Source organism: Oncorhynchus keta, chromosome 16 (genome assembly GCF_023373465.1).
Source record: "Oncorhynchus keta strain PuntledgeMale-10-30-2019 chromosome 16, Oket_V2, whole genome shotgun sequence".
NCBI classification, from domain to species: Eukaryota; Metazoa; Chordata; class Actinopteri; order Salmoniformes; family Salmonidae; genus Oncorhynchus; species Oncorhynchus keta.
This window is the reverse complement of record NC_068436.1, coordinates 17868001-17892978: the sequence shown is the minus strand read 5'-3', so window position 1 is coordinate 17892978 and position 24978 is coordinate 17868001. Positions and strand designations below refer to the sequence as shown.

At 40.5% G+C, this 24978-nt stretch overlaps 1 protein-coding gene across 23 annotated transcripts; it reads right to left on the bottom strand.

Moving 5' to 3' along the window:
* Positions 1–2866: 2866 nt before the first annotated feature.
* LOC127907995 (putative uncharacterized protein DDB_G0282133) lies at positions 2867–23412 on the bottom strand. 23 transcript variants are annotated; one of them, XM_052464896.1, is made up of 8 exons: positions 23226–23412; positions 19772–19849; positions 15988–16221; positions 13817–13933; positions 13429–13584; positions 3769–3924; positions 3211–3327; positions 2867–3171 (listed from the first exon to the last, which is right to left on the bottom strand). In XM_052464896.1, the coding sequence occupies exons 1-8, from the start codon at positions 23265–23267 to the stop codon at positions 2995–2997; spliced, it is 1077 nt and encodes a 358-aa protein (XP_052320856.1). In that variant the 5' UTR covers positions 23268–23412; the 3' UTR covers positions 2867–2994. The 23 variants fall into 23 exon arrangements, 13 of the variants coding, with proteins under 13 accessions (XP_052320856.1, XP_052320858.1, XP_052320860.1 ...); XM_052464898.1 differs by lacking the exon at positions 3769–3924 and adding an exon at positions 13112–13189 and having other exon boundaries at positions 2867–3288; XM_052464900.1 differs by lacking the exon at positions 3769–3924 and adding an exon at positions 6818–6895 and having other exon boundaries at positions 2867–3288.
* Positions 23413–24978: the final 1566 nt, after the last annotated feature.

Genomic DNA, 24978 nt, shown 5'->3' with positions numbered 1-24978 from the left:
ACAGTCCTCATCACCATATTCTGGTTTGCGACCACGATTATCAGGCTGATGTGGAGACCAGTACCTTCAGGGATAAAAACAGACAGATATCATGGTTGAGACCAGTACCTACAGGGTTAAAAACAGTCAGATATCATGGTTAATATCAGTACCTACAGGGTAAACAACAGTCAGATATCATGGTTAATACTAGTACCTACAGGGTTAACAACAGTCAGATATCATGGTTAATAGCAGTACCTACAGGGTTAACAACAGTCAGATATCATGGTTAATACCAGTACCTACAGGGTTAACAACAGTCAGATATCATGGTTAATACCAGTACCTACAGGGTTAACAACAGTCAGATATCATGGTTAATACCAGTACCTACAGGGTTAACAACAGTCAGATATCATGGTTAATACCAGTACCTACAGGGTTAACAACAGTCAGATATCATGGTTAATACCAGTACCTACAGGGTTAACAACAGTCAGATATCATGGTTAATACCAGTACCTACAGGGTTAACAACAGTCAGATATCATGGTTAATACCAGTACCTACAGGGTTAAAAACAGTCAGATATCATGGTTAATACCAGTACCTACAGGGTTAAAAACAGTCAGATATCATGGTTAATACCAGTACCTACAGGGTTAAAAACAGTCAGATATCATGGTTAATACCAGTACCTACAGGGTTAACAACAGTCAGATATCATGGTTAATACCAGTACCTACAGGGTTAACAACAGTCAGATATCATGGTTAATACCAGTACCTACAGGGTTAACAACAGTCAGATATCATGGTTAATACCAGTACCTACAGGGTTAAAAACAGTCAGATATCATGGTTAATACCAGTACCTACAGGGTTAACAACAGTCAGATATCATGGTTAATAGCAGTACCTACAGGGTTAACAACAGTCAGATATCATGGTTAATACCAGTACCTACAGGGTTAACAACAGTCAGATATCATGGTTAATACCAGTACCTACAGGGTTAACAACAGTCAGATATCATGGTTAATACCAGTACCTACAGGGTTAACAACAGTCAGATATCATGGTTAATACCAGTACCTACAGGGTTACCAACAGTCAGATATAATGGTTAATAACAGTACCTACAGGGTTAACAACAGTCAGATATCATGGTTAATACCAGTACCTACAGGGTTAATAACAGTCAGATATCATGGTTAATACCAGTACCTACAGGGTTAACAACAGTCAGATATCATGGTTAATACCAGTACCTACAGGGTTAACAACAGTCAGATATCATGGTTAATACCAGTACCTACAGGGTTAAAAACAGTCAGATATCATGGTTAATACCAGTACCTACAGGGTTAACAACAGTCAGATATCATGGTTAATACCAGTACCTACAGGGTTAACAACAGTCAGATATCATGGTTAATACCAGTACCTACAGGGTTAACAACAGTCAGATATCATGGTCAGAACATCACAATCCTAAATAATGTACAGAAATGTTTCAGTTTAAATTCAACTTTGTTGACTGCTGCCATTAATGACAGTAACCTGTATAGATAAAGGTTGAATGAACTGAAAACGTGAGCCTTATTGTCAGAGTAGTTATCATCTCTCACTCTGTGGTCAGTGTTGGTCTATCAGTTGAGTGTGGAGAACCTAGAGTATGAACAACACAGAGAATCAGTCCTACTCCTTACACTGTGGTCAGTGTTATTATAACAGTAGTATTTTACATTGAGTTGGTCAGTGTTATTACAGCAGTAGTATACTATCTTGGTGGTCAGTGTTATTACAGCAGTAGTATACTATCTTGGGTTGGTCAGTGTGTTATTACCTTGGGGTGGTCAGCAGTAGTATATTACCTTGGTGGTCAGTGTTATTAGAGCAGTAGTATATTACCTTGGTGGTCAGTGTTATTACAGCAGTAGTATACTATCTTGGGTTGGTCAGTGTTATTAGAGCAGTAGTATATTACCTTGGTGGTCAGTGTTATTACAGCAGTAGTATACTATCTTGGGATGGTCAGTGTTATTAGAGCAGTAGTATACTATATTGGGTTGGTCAGTGTTATTACAGCAGTAGTATACTATCTTGGGTTGGTCAGTGTTATTACAGCAGTAATATACTACCTTGGTGGTCAGTGTTATTACAGCAGTAGTATACTATCTTGGGTTGGTCAGTGTTATTAGAGCAGTAGTATACTATCTTGGGTTGGTCAGTGTTATTACAGCAGTAGTATATTACCTTGGTGGTCAGTGTTATTACAGCAGTAGTATACTATCTTGGGTTGGTCAGTGTTATTACAGCAGTAGTATATTACCTTGGTGGTCAGTGTTATTACAGCAGTAGTATACTATCTTGGGTTGGTCAGTGTTATTAGAGCAGTAGTGTATTACCTTGGGGTGGTCAGTGTTATTAGAGCAGTAGTATATTACCTTGGGGTGGTCAGTGTTATTAGAGCAGTAGTATATTACCTTGGGGTGGTCAGTGTTATTAGAGCAGTGGTATATTATCTTGGGGTGGTCAGTGTTATTAGAGCAGTAGTATATTACCTTGGGGTGGTCAGTGTTATTAGATCAGTAGTATATTATCTTGGGGTGGTCAGTGTTATTAGAGCAGTAGTGTATTACCTTGGGGTGGTCAGTGTTATTAGAGCAGTAGTGTATTACCTTGGGGTGGTCAGTGTTATTAGAGCAGTAGTATATTACCTTGGGTTGGTCAGTGTTATTAGAGCAGTAGTATATTACCTTGGGGTGGTCAGTGTTATTAGAGCAGTAGTATATTACCTTGGGGTGGTCAGTGTTATTAGAGCAGTAGTATATTACCTTGGGTTGGTCAGTGTTATTAGAGCAGTAGTGTATTACCTTGTGTTGGTCAGTGTTATTATAACAGTAGTATATTACCTTGGGGTGGTCAGTGTTATTAGAGCAGGAGTATATTACCTTGGTGGTCAGTGTTATTAGAGCAGTAGTATATTATCTTGGGGTGGTCAGTGTTATTAGAGCAGTATTAATATTACCTTGGGGTGGTCAGTGTTATTAGAGCAGTAGTATATTACCATGGGGTGGTCAGTGTTATTAGAGCAGTAGTATATTACCATGGGGTGGTCAGTGTTATTAGAGCAGTAGTATATTACCATGGGGTGGTCAGTGTTATTAGAGCAGTAGTATATTACCTTGGGGTGGTCAGTGTTATTAGAGCAGTAGTATATTACCATGGGGTGGTCAGTGTTATTAGAGCAGTAGTATATTACCATGGGGTGGTCAGTGTTATTAGAGCAGTAGTATATTACCTTGGGGTGGTCAGTGTTATTAGAGCAGTAGTATATTACCTTGGTGGTCAGTGTTATTAGAGCAGTAGTATATTATCTTGGGGTGGTCAGTGTTATTAGAGCAGTAGTATATTATCTTGGGGTGGTCAGTGTTATTAGAGCAGTAGTATATTATCTTGGGGTGGTCAGTGTTATTAGAGCAGTAGTATATTACCTTGGTGGTCAGTGTTATTAGAGCAGTAGTATATTACCTTGGGGTGGTCAGTGTTATTAGAGCTGTAGTATATTACCTTGGTGGTCAGTGTTATTAGAGCAGTAGTATATTATCTTGGGGTGGTCAGTGTTATTAGAGCAGTATTAATATTACCTTGGGGTGGTCAGTGTTATTAGAGCAGTAGTATATTACCATGGGGTGGTCAGTGTTATTAGAGCAGTAGTAGTATTAGAGCAGTAGTATATTACCATGGGGTGGTCAGTGTTATTAGAGCAGTAGTATATTACCATGGGGTGGTCAGTGTTATTAGAGCAGTAGTATATTACCTTGGGGTGGTCAGTGTTATTAGAGCAGTAGTATATTACCATGGGGTGGTCAGTGTTATTAGAGCAGTAGTATATTACCTTGGGGTGGTCAGTGTTATTAGAGCAGTAGTATATTACCTTGGGGTGGTCAGTGTTATTAGAGCAGTAGTATATTACCTTGGTGGTCAGTGTTATTAGAGCAGTAGTATATTATCTTGGGGTGGTCAGTGTTATTAGAGCAGTAGTATATTATCTTGGGGTGGTCAGTGTTATTAGAGCAGTAGTATATTATCTTGGGGTGGTCAGTGTTATTAGAGCAGTAGTATATTACCTTGGGGTGGTCAGTGTTATTAGAGCAGTAGTATATTACCTTGGGGTGGTCAGTGTTATTAGAGCAGTAGTATATTACCTTGGGGTGGTCAGTGTTATTAGAGCAGTAGTATATTACCTTGGTGGTCAGTGTTATTAGAGCAGTAGTATATTACCTTGGGGTGGTCAGTGTTATTAGAGCAGTAGTATATTACCTTGGGGTGGTCAGTGTTATTAGAGCAGTAGTATATTATCTTGGGGTGGTCAGTGTTATTAGAGCAGTAGTATATTACCTTGGGGTGGTCAGTGTTATTAGAGCAGTAGTATATTACCTTGGGGTGGTCAGTGTTATTAGAGCAGTAGTATATTACCTTGGGGTGGTCAGTGTTATTAGAGCAGTAGTATATTACCTTGGGGTGGTCAGTGTTATTAGAGCAGTAGTATATTACCTTGGGGTGGTCAGTGTTATTAGAGCAGTAGTATATTACCTTGGGGTGGTCAGTGTTATTAGAGCAGTAGTATATTACCTTGGGGTGGTCAGTGTTATTAGAGCAGTAGTATATTACCTTGGGGTGGTCAGTGTTATTAGAGCAGTAGTATATTACCTTGGGGTGGTCAGTGTTATTAGAGCAGTAGTATATTACCTTGGGGTGGTCAGTGTTATTAGAGCAGTAGTATATTACCTTGGGGTGGTCAGTGTTATTAGAGCAGTAGTATATTACCTTGGGGTGGTCAGTGTTATTAGAGCAGTAGTATATTACCTTGGGGTGGTCAGTGTTATTAGAGCAGTAGTATATTACCTTGGGGTGGTCAGTGTTATTAGAGCAGTAGTATATTACCTTGGGGTGGTCAGTGTTATTAGAGCAGTAGTGTATTACCTTGGTGGTCAGTGTTATTAGAGCAGTAGTATATTACCTTGGGTGGTCAGTGTTATTAGAGCAGTAGTGTATTATCTTGGGGTTGTCAGTGTTATTAGAGCAGTAGTATATTACCTTGGGGTGGTCAGTGTTATTAGAGCAGTAGTATATTACCTTGGGGTGGTCAGTGTTATTAGAGCAGTAGTATATTACCTTGGTGGTCAGTGTTATTAGAGCAGTAGTATATTACCTTGGGGTGGTCAGTGTTATTAGAGCAGTAGTATATTACCTTGGTGGTCAGTGTTATTAGAGCAGTAGTATATTACCTTGGTGGTCAGTGTTATTAGAGCAGTAGTATATTACCTTGGGGTGGTCAGTGTTATTAGAGCAGTAGTATATTACCTTGGGGTGGTCAGTGTTATTAGAGCAGTAGTATATTACCTTGGGGTGGTCAGTGTTATTAGAGCAGTAGTATATTACCTTGGGGTGGTCAGTGTTATTAGAGCAGTAGTATATTACCTTGGTGGTCAGTGTTATTAGAGCAGTAGTATATTACCTTGGGTTGGTCAGTGTTATTAGAGCAGTAGTATATTACCTTGGGGTGGTCAGTGTTATTAGAGCAGTAGTATATTACCTTGGTGGTCAGTGTTATTAGAGCAGTAGTATATTACCTTGGGGTGGTCAGTGTTATTAGAGCAGTAGTATATTACCTTGGGGTGGTCAGTGTTATTAGAGCAGTAGTATATTACCTTGGGGTGGTCAGTGTTATTAGAGCAGTAGTATATTACCTTGGGGTGGTCAGTGTTATTAGAGCAGTAGTATATTACCTTGGTGGTCAGTGTTATTAGAGCAGTAGTATATTACCTTGGGTTGGTCAGTGTTATTAGAGCAGTAGTATATTACCTTGGGGTGGTCAGTGTTATTAGAGCAGTAGTATATTACCTTGGGGTGGTCAGTGTTATTAGAGCAGTAGTATATTACCTTGGGGTGGTCAGTGTTATTAGAGCAGTAGTATATTACCTTGGTGGTCAGTGTTATTAGAGCAGTAGTATATTACCTTGGGGTGGTCAGTGTTATTAGAGCAGTAGTATATTACCTTGGTGGTCAGTGTTATTAGAGCAGTAGTATATTACCTTGGTGGTCAGTGTTATTAGAGCAGTAGTATATTACCTTGGGTTGGTCAGTGTTATTAGAGCAGTAGTATATTACCTTGGGGTGGTCAGTGTTATTAGAGCAGTAGTATATTACCTTGGTGGTCAGTGTTATTAGAGCAGTAGTATATTACCTTGGGGTGGTCAGTGTTATTAGAGCAGTAGTATATTACCTTGGGGTGGTCAGTGTTATTAGAGCAGTAGTATATTACCTTGGTGGTCAGTGTTATTAGAGCAGTAGTATATTACCTTGGGGTGGTCAGTGTTATTAGAGCAGTAGTATATTACCTTGGGGTGGTCAGTGTTATTAGAGCAGTAGTATATTACCTTGGGGTGGTCAGTGTTATTAGAGCAGTAGTATATTACCTTGGGTGGTCAGTGTTATTAGAGCAGTAGTATATTACCTTGGGGTGGTCAGTGTTATTAGAGCAGTAGTATATTACCTTGGGGTGGTCAGTGTTATTAGAGCAGTAGTATATTACCTTGGGGTGGTCAGTGTTATTAGAGCAGTAGTATATTACCTTGTGGTGGTCAGTGTTATTAGAGCAGTAGTATATTACCTTGGGGTGGTCAGTGTTATTAGAGCAGTAGTATATTACCTTGGTGGTCAGTGTTATTAGAGCAGTAGTATATTATCTTGGGGTGGTCAGTGTTATTAGAGCAGTAGTATATTACCTTGGGGTGGTCAGTGTTATTAGAGCAGTAGTATATTACCATGGGGTGGTCAGTGTTATTAGAGCAGTAGTATATTACCTTGGGGTGGTCAGTGTTATTAGAGCAGTAGTATATTACCTTGGGGTGGTCAGTGTTATTAGAGCAGTAGTATATTACCTTGGGGTGGTCAGTGTTATTAGAGCAGTAGTATATTACCTTGGGGTGGTCAGTGTTATTAGAGCAGTAGTATATTACCTTGGGGTGGTCAGTGTTATTAGAGCAGTAGCAGTATATTACCTTGGGGTGGTCAGTGTTATTAGAGCAGTAGTATATTACCTTGGGTGGTCAGTGTTATTAGAGCAGTAGTATATTACCTTGGGGTGGTCAGTGTTATTAGAGCAGTAGTATATTACCTTGGTGGTCAGTGTTATTAGAGCAGTAGTATATTATCTTGGGGTGGTCAGTGTTATTAGAGCAGTAGTATATTACCTTGGGGTGGTCAGTGTTATTAGAGCAGTAGTATATTACCTGGGGTGGTCAGTGTTATTAGAGCAGTAGTATATTACCTTGGGGTGGTCAGTGTTATTAGAGCAGTAGTATATTACCTTGGGGTGGTCAGTGTTATTAGAGCAGTAGTATATTACCTTGGGGTGGTCAGTGTTATTAGAGCAGTAGTATATTACCTTGGGGTGGTCAGTGTTATTAGAGCAGTAGTATATTACCTTGGGGTGGTCAGTGTTATTAGAGCAGTAGTATATTACCTTGGGGTGGTCAGTGTTATTAGAGCAGTAGTATATTACCTTGGTGGTCAGTGTTATTAGAGCAGTAGTATATTACCTTGGGGTGGTCAGTGTTATTAGAGCAGTAGTATATTACCTTGGGGTGGTCAGTGTTATTAGAGCAGTAGTATATTACCTTGGGGTGGTCAGTGTTATTAGAGCAGTAGTATATTACCTGGGGTGGTCAGTGTTATTAGAGCAGTAGTATATTACCTTGGGGTGGTCAGTGTTATTAGAGCAGTAGTATATTACCTTGGTGGTCAGTGTTATTAGAGCAGCAGTAGTATATTACCTTGGGGTGGTCAGTGTTATTAGAGCAGTAGTATATTACCTTGGGGTGGTCAGTGTTATTAGAGCAGTAGTATATTACCTTGGGGTGGTCAGTGTTATTAGAGCAGTAGTATATTACCTTGGGGTGGTCAGTGTTATTAGAGCAGTAGTATATTACCTTGGGGTGGTCAGTGTTATTAGAGCAGTAGTATATTACCTTGGGGTGGTCAGTGTTATTAGAGCAGTAGTATATTACCTTGGGGTGGTCAGTGTTATTAGAGCAGTAGTATATTACCTTGGGGTGGTCAGTGTTATTAGAGCAGTAGTATATTACCTTGGGGTGGTCAGTGTTATTAGAGCAGTAGTATATTACCTTGGGGTGGTCAGTGTTATTAGAGCAGTAGTATATTACCTTGGGGTGGTCAGTGTTATTAGAGCAGTAGTATATTATCTTGGGGTGGTCAGTGTTATTAGAGCAGTAGTATATTACCTTGGGGTGGTCAGTGTTATTAGAGCAGTAGTATATTACCTTGGGGTGGTCAGTGTTATTAGAGCAGTAGTATATTACCTTGGGGTGGTCAGTGTTATTAGAGCAGTAGTATATTACCTTGGGGTGGTCAGTGTTATTAGAGCAGTAGTATATTACCTTGGGGTGGTCAGTGTTATTAGAGCAGTAGTATATTACCTTGGGGTGGTCAGTGTTATTAGAGCAGTAGTATATTACCTTGGGGTGGTCAGTGTTATTAGAGCAGTAGTATATTACCTTGGGGTGGTCAGTGTTATTAGAGCAGTAGTATATTACCTTGGGGTGGTCAGTGTTATTAGAGCAGTAGTATATTACCTTGGGGTGGTCAGTGTTATTAGAGCAGTAGTATATTACCTTGGGGTGGTCAGTGTTATTAGAGCAGTAGTATATTACCTTGGGGTGGTCAGTGTTATTAGAGCAGTAGTATATTACCTTGGGGTGGTCAGTGTTATTAGAGCAGTAGTATATTACCTTGGGGTGGTCAGTGTTATTAGAGCAGTAGTATATTACCTTGGGGTGGTCAGTGTTATTAGAGCAGTAGTATATTACCTTGGGGTGGTCAGTGTTATTAGAGCAGTAGTATATTACCTTGGTGGTCAGTGTTATTAGAGCAGTAGTATATTACCTTGGGGTGGTCAGTGTTATTAGAGCAGTAGTGTATTACCTTGGGGTGGTCAGTGTTATTAGAGCAGTAGTATATTACCTTGGGGTGGTCAGTGTTATTAGAGCAGTAGTATATTACCTTGGGGTGGTCAGTGTTATTAGAGCAGTAGTATATTACCTTGGGTGGTCAGTGTTATTAGAGCAGTAGTATATTACCTTGGGGTGGTCAGTGTTATTAGAGCAGTAGTATATTACCTTGGGGTGGTCAGTGTTATTAGAGCAGTAGTATATTACCTTGGGGTGGTCAGTGTTATTAGAGCAGTAGTATATTACCTTGGGGTGGTCAGTGTTATTAGAGCAGTAGTATATTACCTTGGGGTGGTCAGTGTTATTAGAGCAGTAGTATATTACCTTGGGGTGGTCAGTGTTATTAGAGCAGTAGTATATTACCTTGGGGTGGTCAGTGTTATTAGAGCAGTAGTATATTACCTTGGGGTGGTCAGTGTTATTAGAGCAGTAGTATATTACCTTGGGGTGGTCAGTGTTATTAGAGCAGTAGTATATTACCTTGGGGTGGTCAGTGTTATTAGAGCAGTAGTATATTACCTTGGGGTGGTCAGTGTTATTAGAGCAGTAGTATATTACCTTGGGGTGGTCAGTGTTATTAGAGCAGTAGTATATTACCTTGGGGTGGTCAGTGTTATTAGAGCAGTAGTATATTACCTTGGGGTGGTCAGTGTTATTAGAGCAGTAGTATATTACCTTGGGGTGGTCAGTGTTATTAGAGCAGTAGTATATTACCTTGGGGTGGTCAGTGTTATTAGAGCAGTAGTATATTACCTTGGGGTGGTCAGTGTTATTAGAGCAGTAGTATATTACCTTGGGGTGGTCAGTGTTATTAGAGCAGTAGTATATTACCTTGGGGTGGTCAGTGTTATTAGAGCAGTAGTATATTACCTTGGGGTGGTCAGTGTTATTAGAGCAGTAGTATATTACCTTGGGGTGGTCAGTGTTATTAGAGCAGTAGTATATTACCTTGGGGTGGTCAGTGTTATTAGAGCAGTAGTATATTACCTTGTTATTAGAGCAGTAGGGTGGTCAGTGTTATTAGAGCAGTAGTATATTACCTTGGGGTGGTCAGTGTTATTAGAGCAGTAGTATATTACCTTGGGGTGGTCAGTGTTATTAGAGCAGTAGTATATTACCTTGGGGTGGTCAGTGTTATTAGAGCAGTAGTATATTACCTTGGGGTGGTCAGTGTTATTAGAGCAGTAGTATATTACCTTGGGGTGGTCAGTGTTATTAGAGCAGTAGTATATTACCTTGGGGTGGTCAGTGTTATTAGAGCAGTAGTATATTACCTTGGGGTGGTCAGTGTTATTAGAGCAGTAGTATATTACCTTGGGGTGGTCAGTGTTATTAGAGCAGTAGTATATTACCTTGGGGTGGTCAGTGTTATTAGAGCAGTAGTATATTACCTTGGGGTGGTCAGTGTTATTAGAGCAGTAGTATATTACCTTGGGGTGGTCAGTGTTATTAGAGCAGTAGTATATTACCTTGGGGTGGTCAGTGTTATTAGAGCAGTAGTATATTACCTTGGGGTGGGTGGTCAGTGTTATTAGAGCAGTAGTATATTACCTTGGGGTGGTCAGTGTTATTAGAGCAGTAGTATATTACCTTGGGGTGGTCAGTGTTATTAGAGCAGTAGTATATTACCTTGGGGTGGTCAGTGTTATTAGAGCAGTAGTATATTACCTTGGGGTGGTCAGTGTTATTAGAGCAGTAGTATATTACCTTGGGGTGGTCAGTGTTATTAGAGCAGTAGTATATTACCTTGGGGTGGTCAGTGTTATTAGAGCAGTAGTATATTACCTTGGGGTGGTCAGTGTTATTAGAGCAGTAGTATATTACCTTGGGGTGGTCAGTGTTATTAGAGCAGTAGTATATTACCTTGGGGTGGTCAGTGTTATTAGAGCAGTAGTATATTACCTTGGGGTGGTCAGTGTTATTAGAGCAGTAGTATATTACCTTGGGGTGGTCAGTGTTATTAGAGCAGTAGTATATTACCTTGGGGTGGTCAGTGTTATTAGAGCAGTAGTATATTACCTTGGGGTGGTCAGTGTTATTAGAGCAGTAGTATATTACCTTGGGGTGGTCAGTGTTATTAGAGCAGTAGTATATTACCTTGGGGTGGTCAGTGTTATTAGAGCAGTAGTATATTACCTTGGGGTGGTCAGTGTTATTAGAGCAGTAGTATATTACCTTGGGGTGGTCAGTGTTATTAGAGCAGTAGTATATTACCTTGGGGTGGTCAGTGTTATTAGAGCAGTAGTATATTACCTTGGGGTGGTCAGTGTTATTAGAGCAGTAGTATATTACCTTGGGGTGGTCAGTGTTATTAGAGCAGTAGTATATTACCTTGGGGTGGTCAGTGTTATTAGAGCAGTAGTATATTACCTTGGGGTGGTCAGTGTTATTAGAGCAGTAGTATATTACCTTGGGGTGGTCAGTGTTATTAGAGCAGTAGTATATTACCTTGGGGTGGTCAGTGTTATTAGAGCAGTAGTATATTACCTTGGGGTGGTCAGTGTTATTAGAGCAGTAGTATATTACCTTGGGGTGGTCCTTAGAGCAGTAGTATATTACCTTGGGGTGGTCAGTGTTATTAGAGCAGTAGTATATTACCTTGGGGTGGTCAGTGTTATTAGAGCAGTAGTATATTACCTTGGGGTGGTCAGTGTTATTAGAGCAGTAGTATATTACCTTGGGGTGGTCAGTGTTATTAGAGCAGTAGTATATTACCTTGGGGTGGTCAGTGTTATTAGAGCAGTAGTATATTACCTTGGGGTGGTCAGTGTTATTAGAGCAGTAGTATATTACCTTGGGGTGGTCAGTGTTATTAGAGCAGTAGTATATTACCTTGGGGTGGTCAGTGTTATTAGAGCAGTAGTATATTACCTTGGGGTGGTCAGTGTTATTAGAGCAGTAGTATATTACCTTGGGGTGGTCAGTGTTATTAGAGCAGTAGTATATTACCTTGGGGTGGTCAGTGTTATTAGAGCAGTAGTATATTACCTTGGGGTGGTCAGTGTTATTAGAGCAGTAGTATATTACCTTGGGGTGGTCAGTGTTATTAGAGCAGTAGTATATTACCTTGGGGTGGTCAGTGTTATTAGAGCAGTAGTATATTACCTTGGGGTGGTCAGTGTTATTAGAGCAGTAGTATATTACCTTGGGGTGGTCAGTGTTATTAGAGCAGTAGTATATTACCTTGGGGTGGTCAGTGTTATTAGAGCAGTAGTATATTACCTTGGGGTGGTCAGTGTTATTAGAGCAGTAGTATATTACCTTGGGGTGGTCAGTGTTATTAGAGCAGTAGTATATTACCTTGGGGTGGTCAGTGTTATTAGAGCAGTAGTATATTACCTTGGGGTGGTCAGTGTTATTAGAGCAGTAGTATATTACCTTGGGGTGGTCAGTGTTATTAGAGCAGTAGTATATTACCTTGGGGTGGTCAGTGTTATTAGAGCAGTAGTATATTACCTTGGGGTGGTCAGTGTTATTAGAGCAGTAGTATATTACCTTGGGGTGGTCAGTGTTATTAGAGCAGTAGTATATTACCTTGGGGTGGTCAGTGTTATTAGAGCAGTAGTATATTACCTTGGGGTGGTCTTGGGGTGGTCAGTGTTATTAGAGCAGTAGTATATTACCTTGGGGTGGTCAGTGTTATTAGAGCAGTAGTATATTACCTTGGGGTGGTCAGTGTTATTAGAGCAGTAGTATATTACCTTGGGGTGGTCAGTGTTATTAGAGCAGTAGTATATTACCTTGGGGTGGTCAGTGTTATTAGAGCAGTAGTATATTACCTTGGTGGTCAGTGTTATTAGAGCAGTAGTATATTACCTTGGGGTGGTCAGTGTTATTAGAGCAGTAGTATATTACCTTGGGGTGGTCAGTGTTATTAGAGCAGTAGTATATTACCTTGGGGTGGTCAGTGTTATTAGAGCAGTAGTATATTACCTTGGGGTGGTCAGTGTTATTAGAGCAGTAGTATATTACCTTGGGGTGGTCAGTGTTATTAGAGCAGTAGTATATTACCTTGGGGTGGTCAGTGTTATTAGAGCAGTAGTATATTACCTTGGGGTGGTCAGTGTTATTAGAGCAGTAGTATATTACCATGGGGTGGTCAGTGTTATTAGAGCAGTAGTATATTACCTTGGGGTGGTCAGTGTTATTAGAGCAGTAGTATATTACCTTGGGGTGGTCAGTGTTATTAGAGCAGTAGTATATTACCTTGGGGTGGTCAGTGTTATTAGAGCAGTAGTATATTACCTTGGGGTGGTCAGTGTTATTAGAGCAGTAGTATATTACAGTGTTATTAGGGTGGTCAGTGTTATTAGAGCAGTAGTATATTACCTTGGGGTGGTCAGTGTTATTAGAGCAGTAGTATATTACCTGGGGTGGTCAGTGTTATTAGAGCAGTAGTATATTACCATGGGGTGGTCAGTGTTATTAGAGCAGTAGTATATTACCTTGGGGTGGTCAGTGTTATTAGAGCAGTAGTATATTACCATGGGGTGGTCAGTGTTATTAGAGCAGTAGTATATTACCTTGGGGTGGTCAGTGTTATTAGAGCAGTAGTATATTACCTTGGTGGTCAGTGTTATTAGAGCAGTAGTATATTACCTTGGGGTGGTCAGTGTTATTAGAGCAGTAGTATATTACCTTGGGGTGGTCAGTGTTATTAGAGCAGTAGTATATTACCTTGGGGTGGTCAGTGTTATTAGAGCAGTAGTATATTACCTTGGGGTGGTCAGTGTTATTAGAGCAGTAGTATATTACCTTGGGGTGGTCAGTGTTATTAGAGCAGTAGTATATTACCTTGGGGTGGTCAGTGTTATTAGAGCAGTAGTATATTACCATGGGGTGGTCAGTGTTATTAGAGCAGTAGTATATTACCTTGGGGTGGTCAGTGTTATTAGAGCAGTAGTATATTACCTTGGGGTGGTCAGTGTTATTAGAGCAGTAGTATATTACCTTGGGGTGGTCAGTGTTATTAGAGCAGTAGTATATTACCTTGGGGTGGTCAGTGTTATTAGAGCAGTAGTATATTACCTTGGGGTGGTCAGTGTTATTAGAGCAGTAGTATATTACCTTGGGGTGGTCAGTGTTATTAGAGCAGTAGTATATTACCTTGGGGTGGTCAGTGTTATTAGAGCAGTAGTATATTACCTTGGGGTGGTCAGTGTTATTAGAGCAGTAGTATATTACCTTGGGGTGGTCAGTGTTATTAGAGCAGTAGTATATTACCTTGGGGTGGTCAGTGTTATTAGAGCAGTAGTATATTACCTTGGGGTGGTCAGTGTTATTAGAGCAGTAGTATATTACCTTGGGGTGGTCAGTGTTATTAGAGCAGTAGTATATTACCTTGGGGTGGTCAGTGTTATTAGAGCAGTAGTATATTACCTTGGGGTGGTCAGTGTTATTAGAGCAGTAGTATATTACCTTGGGGTGGTCAGTGTTATTAGAGCAGTAGTATATTACCTGGGGTGGTCAGTGTTATTAGAGCAGTAGTATATTACCTTGGGTGGTCAGTGTTATTAGAGCAGTAGTATATTACCTTGGTGGTCAGTGTTATTAGAGCAGTAGTATATTACCTTGGGGTGGTCAGTGTTATTAGAGCAGTAGTATATTACCTTGGGGTGGTCAGTGTTATTAGAGCAGTAGTATATTACCTTGGGGTGGTCAGTGTTATTAGAGCAGTAGTATATTACCTTGGGGTGGTCAGTGTTATTAGAGCAGTAGTATATTACCTTGGGGTGGTCAGTGTTATTAGAGCAGTAGTATATTACCTTGGTGGTCAGTGTTATTAGAGCAGTAGTATATTACCTTGGGGTGGTCAGTGTTATTAGAGCAGTAGTATATTACCTTGGGGTGGTCAGTGTTATTAGAGCAGTAGTATATTACCTTGGGGTGGTCAGTGTTATTAGAGCAGTAGTATATTACCTTGGGGTGGTCAGTGTTATTAGAGCAGTAGTATATTACCTTGGGGTGGTCAGTGTTATTAGAGCAGTAGTATATTACCTTGGGGTGGTCAGTGTTATTAGAGCAGTAGTATATTACCTTGGGGTGGTCAGTGTTATTAGAGCAGTAGTATATTACCTTGGGGTGGTCAGTGTTATTAGAGCAGTAGTATATTACCTTGGGGTGGTCAGTGTTATTAGAGCAGTAGTATATTACCTTGGTGGTCAGTGTTATTAGAGCAGTAGTATATTACCTTGGGGTGGTCAGTGTTATTAGAGCAGTAGTATATTACCTTGGGGTGGTCAGTGTTATTAGAGCAGTAGTATATTACCTTGGGGTGGTCAGTGTTATTAGAGCAGTAGTATATTACCTTGGGGTGGTCAGTGTTATTAGAGCAGTAGTATATTACCTTGGGGTGGTCAGTGTTATTAGAGCAGTAGTATATTACCTGGGGTGGTCAGTGTTATTAGAGCAGTAGTATATTACCTTGGGGTGGTCAGTGTTATTAGAGCAGTAGTATATTACCTTGGGGTGGTCAGTGTTATTAGAGCAGTAGTATATTACCTTGGGGTGGTCAGTGTTATTAGAGCAGTAGTATATTACCTTGGGGTGGTCAGTGTTATTAGAGCAGTAGTATATTACCTTGGGGTGGTCAGTGTTATTAGAGCAGTAGTATATTACCTTGGGGTGGTCAGTGTTATTAGAGCAGTAGTATATTACCTTGGGGTGGTCAGTGTTATTAGAGCAGTAGTATATTACCTTGGGGTGGTCAGTGTTATTAGAGCAGTAGTATATTACCTTGGGGTGGTCAGTGTTATTAGAGCAGTAGTATATTCCTTTGGTGGTCAGTGTTATTAGAGCAGTAGTATATTACCTTGGGGTGGTCAGTGTTATTAGAGCAGTAGTATATTACCTTGGTGGTCAGTGTTATTAGAGCAGTAGTATATTATCTTGGGGTGGTCAGTGTTATTAGAGCAGTAGTATATTACCTTGGGGTGGTCAGTGTTATTAGAGCAGTAGTATATTACCATGGGGTGGTCAGTGTTATTAGAGCAGTAGTATATTACCTTGGGGTGGTCAGTGTTATTAGAGCAGTAGTATATTACCTTGGGGTGGTCAGTGTTATTAGAGCAGTAGTATATTACCTTGGGGTGGTCAGTGTTATTAGAGCAGTAGTATATTACCATGGGGTGGTCAGTGTTATTAGAGCAGTAGTATATTACCTTGGGGTGGTCAGTGTTATTAGAGCAGTAGTATATTACCTTGGGGTGGTCAGTGTTATTAGAGCAGTAGTATATTACCTTGGTGGTCAGTGTTATTAGAGCAGTAGTATATTATCTTGGGGTGGTCAGTGTTATTAGAGCAGTAGTATATTACCTTGGGGTGGTCAGTGTTATTAGAGCAGTAGTATATTACCTTGGGGTGGTCAGTGTTATTAGAGCAGTAGTATATTACCTTGGGGTGGTCAGTGTTATTAGAGCAGTAGTATATTACCTTGGGGTGGTCAGTGTTATTAGAGCAGTAGTATATTACCTTGGGGTGGTCAGTGTTATTAGAGCAGTAGTATATTACCTTGGGGTGGTCAGTGTTATTAGAGCAGTAGTATATTACCTTGGGGTGGTCAGTGTTATTAGAGCAGTAGTATATTACCTTGGGGTGGTCCCAGTGTTATTAGAGCAGTAGTATATTACCTTGGGGTGGTCAGTGTTATTAGAGCAGTAGTATATTACCTTGGGGTGGTCAGTGTTATTAGAGCAGTAGTATATTACCTTGGGGTGGTCAGTGTTATTAGAGCAGTAGTATATTACCTTGGGGTGGTCAGTGTTATTAGAGCAGTAGTATATTACCTTGGGGTGGTCAGTGTTATTAGAGCAGTAGTATATTACCTTGGGGTGGTCAGTGTTATTAGAGCAGTAGTATATTACCTTGGGGTGGTCAGTGTTATTAGAGCAGTAGTATATTACCTTGGGGTGGTCAGTGTTATTAGAGCAGTAGTATATTACCTTGGGGTGGTCAGTGTTATTAGAGCAGTAGTATATTACCTTGGGGTGGTCAGTGTTATTAGAGCAGTAGTATATTACCTTGGGGTGGTCAGTGTTATTAGAGCAGTAGTATATTACCTTGGGGTGGTCAGTGTTATTAGAGCAGTAGTATATTACCTTGGGTGGTGGTCAGTGTTATTAGAGCAGTAGTATATTACCTTGGGGTGGTCAGTGTTATTAGAGCAGTAGTATATTACCTTGGGGTGGTCAGTGTTATTAGAGCAGTAGTATATTACCTTGGGGTGGTCAGTGTTATTAGAGCAGTAGTATATTACCTTGGGGTGGTCAGTGTTATTAGAGCAGTAGTATATTACCTTGGGGTGGTCAGTGTTATTAGAGCAGTAGTATATTACCTTGGGGTGGTCAGTGTTATTAGAGCAGTAGTATATTACCTTGGGGTGGTCAGTGTTATTAGAGCAGTAGTATATTACCTTGGGGTGGTCAGTGTTATTAGAGCAGTAGTATATTACCTTGGGGTGGTCAGTGTTATTAGAGCAGTAGTATATTACCTTGGGGTGGTCAGTGTTATTAGAGCAGTAGTATATTACCTTGGGGTGGTCAGTGTTATTAGAGCAGTAGTATATTACCTTGGGGTGGTCAGTGTTATTAGAGCAGTAGTATATTACCTTGGGGTGGTCAGTGTTATTAGAGCAGTAGTATATTACCTTGGGGTGGTCAGTGTTATTAGAGCAGTAGTATATTACCTTGGGGTGGTCAGTGTTATTAGAGCAGTAGTATATTACCTTGGTGGTCAGTGTTATTAGAGCAGTAGTATATTATCTTGGGGTGGTCAGTGTTATTAGAGCAGTAGTATATTACCTTGGGGTGGTCAGTGTTATTAGAGCAGTAGTATATTACCTTGGGGTGGTCAGTGTTATTAGAGCAGTAGTATATTACCTTGGGGTGGTCAGTGTTATTAGAGCAGTAGTATATTACCTTGGGGTGGTCAGTGTTATTAGAGCAGTAGTATATTACCTTGGGGTGGTCAGTGTTATTAGAGCAGTAGTATATTACCTTGGGGTGGTCAGTGTTATTAGAGCAGTAGTATATTACCTTGGGGTGGTCAGTGTTATTAGAGCAGTAGTATATTACCTTGGGGTGGTCAGTGTTATTAGAGCAGTAGTATATTACCTTGGGGTGGTCAGTGTTATTAGAGCAGTAGTATATTACCTTGGGGTGGTCAGTGTTATTAGAGCAGTAGTATATTACCTTGGGGTGGTCAGTGTTATTAGAGCAGTAGTATATTACCTTGGGGTGGTCAGTGTTATTAGAGCAGTAGTATATTACCTTGGGGTGGTCAGTGTTATTAGAGCAGTAGTATATTACCTTGGGGTGGTCAGTGTTATTAGAGCAGTAGTATATTACCTTGGGGTGGTCAGTGTTATTAGAGTGGTAGTATATAGTATATTACCTTGGGGTGGTCAGTGTTATTAGAGCAGTAGTATATTACCTTGGGGTGGTCAGTGTTATTAGAGCAGTAGTATATTACCTTGGGGTGGTCAGTGTTATTAGAGCAGTAGTATATTACCTTGGGGTGGTCAGTGTTATTAGAGCAGTAGTATATTACCTTGGGGTGGTCAGTGTTATTAGAGCAGTAGTATATTACCTTGGGGTGGTCAGTGTTATTAGAGCAGTAGTATATTACCTTGGGGTGGTCAGTGTTATTAGAGCAGTAGTATATTACCTTGGGGTGGTCAGTGTTATTAGAGCAGTAGTATATTACCTTGGGGTGGTCAGTGTTATTAGAGCAGTAGTATATTACCTTGGGGTGGTCAGTGTTATTAGAGCAGTAGTATATTACCTTGGGGTGGTCAGTGTTATTAGAGCAGTAGTATATTACCTTGGGGTGGTCAGTGTTATTAGAGCAGTAGTATATTACCTTGGGGTGGTCAGTGTTATTAGAGCAGTAGTGTATTACCTTGGGGTGGTCAGTGTTATTAGAGCAGTAGTATATTACCTTGGGGTGGTCAGTGTTATTAGAGCAGTAGTATATTACCTTGGGGTGGTCAGTGTTATTAGAGCAGTAGTATATTACCTTGGGGTGGTCAGTGTTATTAGAGCAGTAGTATATTACCTGGGGTGGTCAGTGTTATTAGAGCAGTAGTATATTACCTTGGGGTGGTCAGTGTTATTAGAGCAGTAGTATATTACCTTGGTGGTCAGTGTTATTAGAGCAGTAGTATATTACCTTGGTGGTCAGTGTTATTAGAGCAGTAGTATATTACCTTGGGGTGGTCAGTGTTATTAGAGCAGTAGTATATTACCTTGGGGTGGTCAGTGTTATTAGAGCAGTAGTATATTACCTTGGGGTGGTCAGTGTTATTAGAGCAGTAGTATATTACCTTGGGGTGGTCAGTGTTATTAGAGCAGTAGTATATTACCTTGGGTGGTCAGTGTTATTAGAGCAGTAGTATATTACCTTGGGGTGGTCAGTGTTATTAGAGCAGTAGTATATTACCTTGGGGTGGTCAGTGTTATTAGAGCAGTAGTATATTACCTTGGGGTGGTCAGTGTTATTAGAGCAGTAGTATATTACCTTGGGGTGGTCAGTGTTATTAGAGCAGTAGTATATTACCTTGGGGTGGTCAGTGTTATTAGAGCAGTAGTATATTACCTTGGGGTGGTCAGTGTTATTAGAGCAGTAGTATATTACCTTGGGGTGGTCAGTGTTATTAGAGCAGTAGTATATTACCTTGGGGTGGTCAGTGTTATTAGAGCAGTAGTATATTACCTTGGGGTGGTCAGTGTTATTAGAGCAGTAGTATATTACCATGGGGTGGTCAGTGTTATTAGAGCAGTAGTATATTACCTTGGGGTGGTCAGTGTTATTAGAGCAGTAGTATATTACCTTGGTGGTCAGTGTTATTAGAGCAGTAGTATATTATCTTGGGGTGGTCAGTGTTATTAGAGCAGTATTATATTACCTTGGGGTGGTCAGTGTTATTAGAGCAGTAGTATATTACCTTGGGGTGGTCAGTGTTATTAGAGCAGTAGTATATTACCTTGGGGTGGTCAGTGTTATTAGAGCAGTAGTATATTACCTTGGGGTGGTCAGTGTTATTAGAGCAGTAGTATATTACCTTGGGGTGGTCAGTGTTATTAGAGCAGTAGTATATTACCTTGGGGTGGTCAGTGTTATTAGAGCAGTAGTATATTACCTTGGGGTGGTCAGTGTTATTAGAGCAGTAGTATATTACCTTGGGGTGGTCAGTGTTATTAGAGCAGTAGTATATTACCTTGGGGTGGTCAGTGTTATTAGAGCAGTAGTATATTACCTTGGGGTGGTCAGTGTTATTAGAGCAGTAGTATATTACCTTGGTGGTCAGTGTTATTAGAGCAGTAGTATATTATCTTGGGGTGGTCAGTGTTATTAGAGCAGTAGTATATTACCTTGGGGTGGTCAGTGTTATTAGAGCAGTAGTATATTACCTTGGGGTGGTCAGTGTTATTAGAGCAGTAGTATATTACCTTGGGGTGGTCAGTGTTATTAGAGCAGTAGTATATTACCTTGGGGTGGTCAGTGTTATTAGAGCAGTAGTATATTACCTTGGGGTGGTCAGTGTTATTAGAGCAGTAGTATATTACCTTGGGGTGGTCAGTGTTATTAGAGCAGTAGTATATTACCTTGGTGGTCAGTGTTATTAGAGCAGTAGTATATTACCTTGGGGTGGTCAGTGTTATTAGAGCAGTAGTATATTACCTTGGTGGTCAGTGTTATTAGAGCAGTAGTATATTACCTTGGGGTGGTCAGTGTTATTAGAGCAGTAGTATATTACCTTGGGGTGGTCAGTGTTATTAGAGCAGTAGTATATTACCTTGGGGTGGTCAGTGTTATTAGAGCAGTAGTATATTACCTTGGTGGTCAGTGTTATTAGAGCAGTAGTATATTACCTTGGGGTGGTCAGTGTTATTAGAGCAGTAGTATATTACCTTGGGGTGGTCAGTGTTATTAGAGCAGTAGTATATTACCTTGGGGTGGTCAGTGTTATTAGAGCAGTAGTATATTACCTTGGGGTGGTCAGTGTTATTAGAGCAGTAGTATATTACCTTGGGGTGGTCAGTGTTATTAGAGCAGTAGTATATTACCTTGGGGTGGTCAGTGTTATTAGAGCAGTAGTATATTACCTTGGGGTGGTCAGTGTTATTAGAGCAGTAGTATATTACCTTGGGGTGGTCAGTGTTATTAGAGCAGTAGTATATTACCTTGGGGTGGTCAGTGTTATTAGAGCAGTAGTATATTACCTTGGGGTGGTCAGTGTTATTAGAGCAGTAGTATATTACCTTGGGGTGGTCAGTGTTATTAGAGCAGTAGTATATTACCTTGGGGTGGTCAGTGTTATTAGAGCAGTAGTATATTACCTTGGGGTGGTCAGTGTTATTAGAGCAGTAGTATATTACCTTGGGGTGGTCAGTGTTATTAGAGCAGTAGTATATTACCTTGGGGTGGTCAGTGTTATTAGAGCAGTAGTATATTACCTTGGGGTGGTCAGTGTTATTAGAGCAGTAGTATATTACTTGGGGTGGTCAGTGTTATTAGAGCAGTAGGTCTTGGGGTGGTCAGTGTTATTAGAGCAGTAGTATATTACCTTGGGGTGGTCAGTGTTATTAGAGCAGTAGTATATTACCTTGGGGTGGTCAGTGTTATTAGAGCAGTAGTATATTACCTTGGGGTGGTCAGTGTTATTAGAGCAGTAGTATATTACCTTGGGGTGGTCAGTGTTATTAGAGCAGTAGTATATTACCTTGGGGTGGTCAGTGTTATTAGAGCAGTAGTATATTACCTTGGGGTGGTCAGTGTTATTAGAGCAGTAGTATATTACCTTGGGGTGGTCAGTGTTATTAGAGCAGTAGTATATTACCTTGGGGTGGTCAGTGTTATTAGAGCAGTAGTATATTACCTTGGGGTGGTCAGTGTTATTAGAGCAGTAGTATATTACCTTGGGGTGGTCAGTGTTATTAGAGCAGTAGTATATTACCTTGGGGTGGTCAGTGTTATTAGAGCAGTAGTATATTACCTTGGGGTGGTCAGTGTTATTAGAGCAGTAGTATATTACCTTGGGGTGGTCAGTGTTATTAGAGCAGTAGTATATTACCTTGGGGTGGTCAGTGTTATTAGAGCAGTAGTATATTACCTTGGGGTGGTCAGTGTTATTAGAGCAGTAGTATATTACCTTGGGGTGGTCAGTGTTATTAGAGCAGTAGTATATTACCTTGGGGTGGTCAGTGTTATTAGAGCAGTAGTATATTACCTTGGGGTGGTCAGTGTTATTAGAGCAGTAGTATATTACCTTGGGGTGGTCAGTGTTATTAGAGCAGTAGTATATTACCTTGGGGTGGTCAGTGTTATTAGAGCAGTAGTATATTACCTTGGGGTGGTCAGTGTTATTAGAGCAGTAGTATATTACCTTGGGGTGGTCAGTGTTATTAGAGCAGTAGTATATTACCTTGGGGTGGTCAGTGTTATTAGAGCAGTAGTATATTACCTTGGGGTGGTCAGTGTTATTAGAGCAGTAGTATATTACCTTGGGGTGGTCAGTGTTATTAGAGCAGTAGTATATTACCTTGGGGTGGTCAGTGTTATTAGAGCAGTAGTATATTACCTTGGGGTGGTCAGTGTTATTAGAGCAGTAGTATATTACCTTGGGGTGGTCAGTGTTATTAGAGCAGTAGTATATTACCTTGGGGTGGTCAGTGTTATTAGAGCAGTAGTATATTACCTTGGGGTGGTCAGTGTTATTAGAGCAGTAGTATATTACCTTGGGGTGGTCAGTGTTATTAGAGCAGTAGTATATTACCTTGGGGTGGTCAGTGTTATTAGAGCAGTAGTATATTACCTTGGGGTGGTCAGTGTTATTAGAGCAGTAGTATATTACCTTGGGGTGGTCAGTGTTATTAGAGCAGTAGTATATTACCTTGGGGTGGTCAGTGTTATTAGAGCAGTAGTATATTACCTTGGGGTGGTCAGTGTTATTAGAGCAGTAGTATATTACCTTGGGGTGGTCAGTGTTATTAGAGCAGTAGTATATTACCTTGGGGTGGTCAGTGTTATTAGAGCAGTAGTATATTACCTTGGGGTGGTCAGTGTTATTAGAGCAGTAGTATATTACCTTGGGGTGGTCAGTGTTATTAGAGCAGTAGTATATTACCTTGGGGTGGTCAGTGTTATTAGAGCAGTAGTATATTACCTTGGGGTGGTCAGTGTTATTAGAGCAGTAGTATATTACCTTGGGGTGGTCAGTGTTATTAGAGCAGTAGTATATTACCATGGGGTGGTCAGTGTTATTAGAGCAGTAGTATATTACCTTGGGGTGGTCAGTGTTATTAGAGCAGTAGTATATTACCTTGGGGTGGTCAGTGTTATTAGAGCAGTAGTATATTACCTTGGGGTGGTCAGTGTTATTAGAGCAGTAGTATATTACCTTGGGGTGGTCAGTGTTATTAGAGCAGTAGTATATTACCTTGGGGTGGTCAGTGTTATTAGAGCAGTAGTATATTACCTTGGGGTGGTCAGTGTTATTAGAGCAGTAGTATATTACCTTGGGGTGGTCAGTGTTATTAGAGCAGTAGTATATTACCTTGGGGTGGTCAGTGTTATTAGAGCAGTAGTATATTACCTTGGGGTGGTCAGTGTTATTAGAGCAGTAGTATAGTAGTATATTACCTTGGGGTGGTCAGTGTTATTAGAGCAGTAGTATATTACCTTGGGGTGGTCAGTGTTATTAGAGCAGTAGTATATTACCTTGGGGTGGTCAGTGTTATTAGAGCAGTAGTATATTACCTTGGGGTGGTCAGTGTTATTAGAGCAGTAGTATATTACCTTGGGGTGGTCAGTGTTATTAGAGCAGTAGTATATTACCTTGGGGTGGTCAGTGTTATTAGAGCAGTAGTATATTACCTTGGGGTGGTCAGTGTTATTAGAGCAGTAGTATATTACCTTGGGGTGGTCAGTGTTATTAGAGCAGTAGTATATTACCTTGGGGTGGTCAGTGTTATTAGAGCAGTAGTATATTACCTTGGGGTGGTCAGTGTTATTAGAGCAGTAGTATATTACCTTGGGGTGGTCAGTGTTATTAGAGCAGTAGTATATTACCTTGGGGTGGTCAGTGTTATTAGAGCAGTAGTATATTACCTTGGGGTGGTCAGTGTTATTAGAGCAGTAGTATATTACCTTGGGGTGGTCAGTGTTATTAGAGCAGTAGTATATTACCTGGGGTGGTCAGTGTTATTAGAGCAGTAGTATATTACCTTGGGGTGGTCAGTGTTATTAGAGCAGTAGTATATTACCTTGGGGTGGTCAGTGTTATTAGAGCAGTAGTATATTACCTTGGGGTGGTCAGTGTTATTAGAGCAGTAGTATATTACCTTGGGGTGGTCAGTGTTATTAGAGCAGTAGTATATTACCTTGGGGTGGTCAGTGTTATTAGAGCAGTAGTATATTACCTTGGGGTGGTCAGTGTTATTAGAGCAGTAGTATATTACCTTGGGGTGGTCAGTGTTATTAGAGCAGTAGTATATTACCTTGGGGTGGTCAGTGTTATTAGAGCAGTAGTATATTACCTTGGGGTGGTCAGTGTTATTAGAGCAGTAGTATATTACCTTGGGGTGGTCAGTGTTATTAGAGCAGTAGTATATTACCTTGGGGTGGTCAGTGTTATTAGAGCAGTAGTATATTACCTTGGGGTGGTCAGTGTTATTAGAGCAGTAGTATATTACCTTGGGGTGGTCAGTGTTATTAGAGCAGTAGTATATTACCTTGGGGTGGTCAGTGTTATTAGAGCAGTAGTATATTACCTTGGGGTGGTCAGTGTTATTAGAGCAGTAGTATATTACCTTGGGGTGGTCAGTGTTATTAGAGCAGTAGTATATTACCTTGGGGTGGTCAGTGTTATTAGAGCAGTAGTATATTACCTTGGGGTGGTCAGTGTTATTAGAGCAGTAGTATATTACCTTAGAGCAGGGTGGTCAGTGTTATTAGAG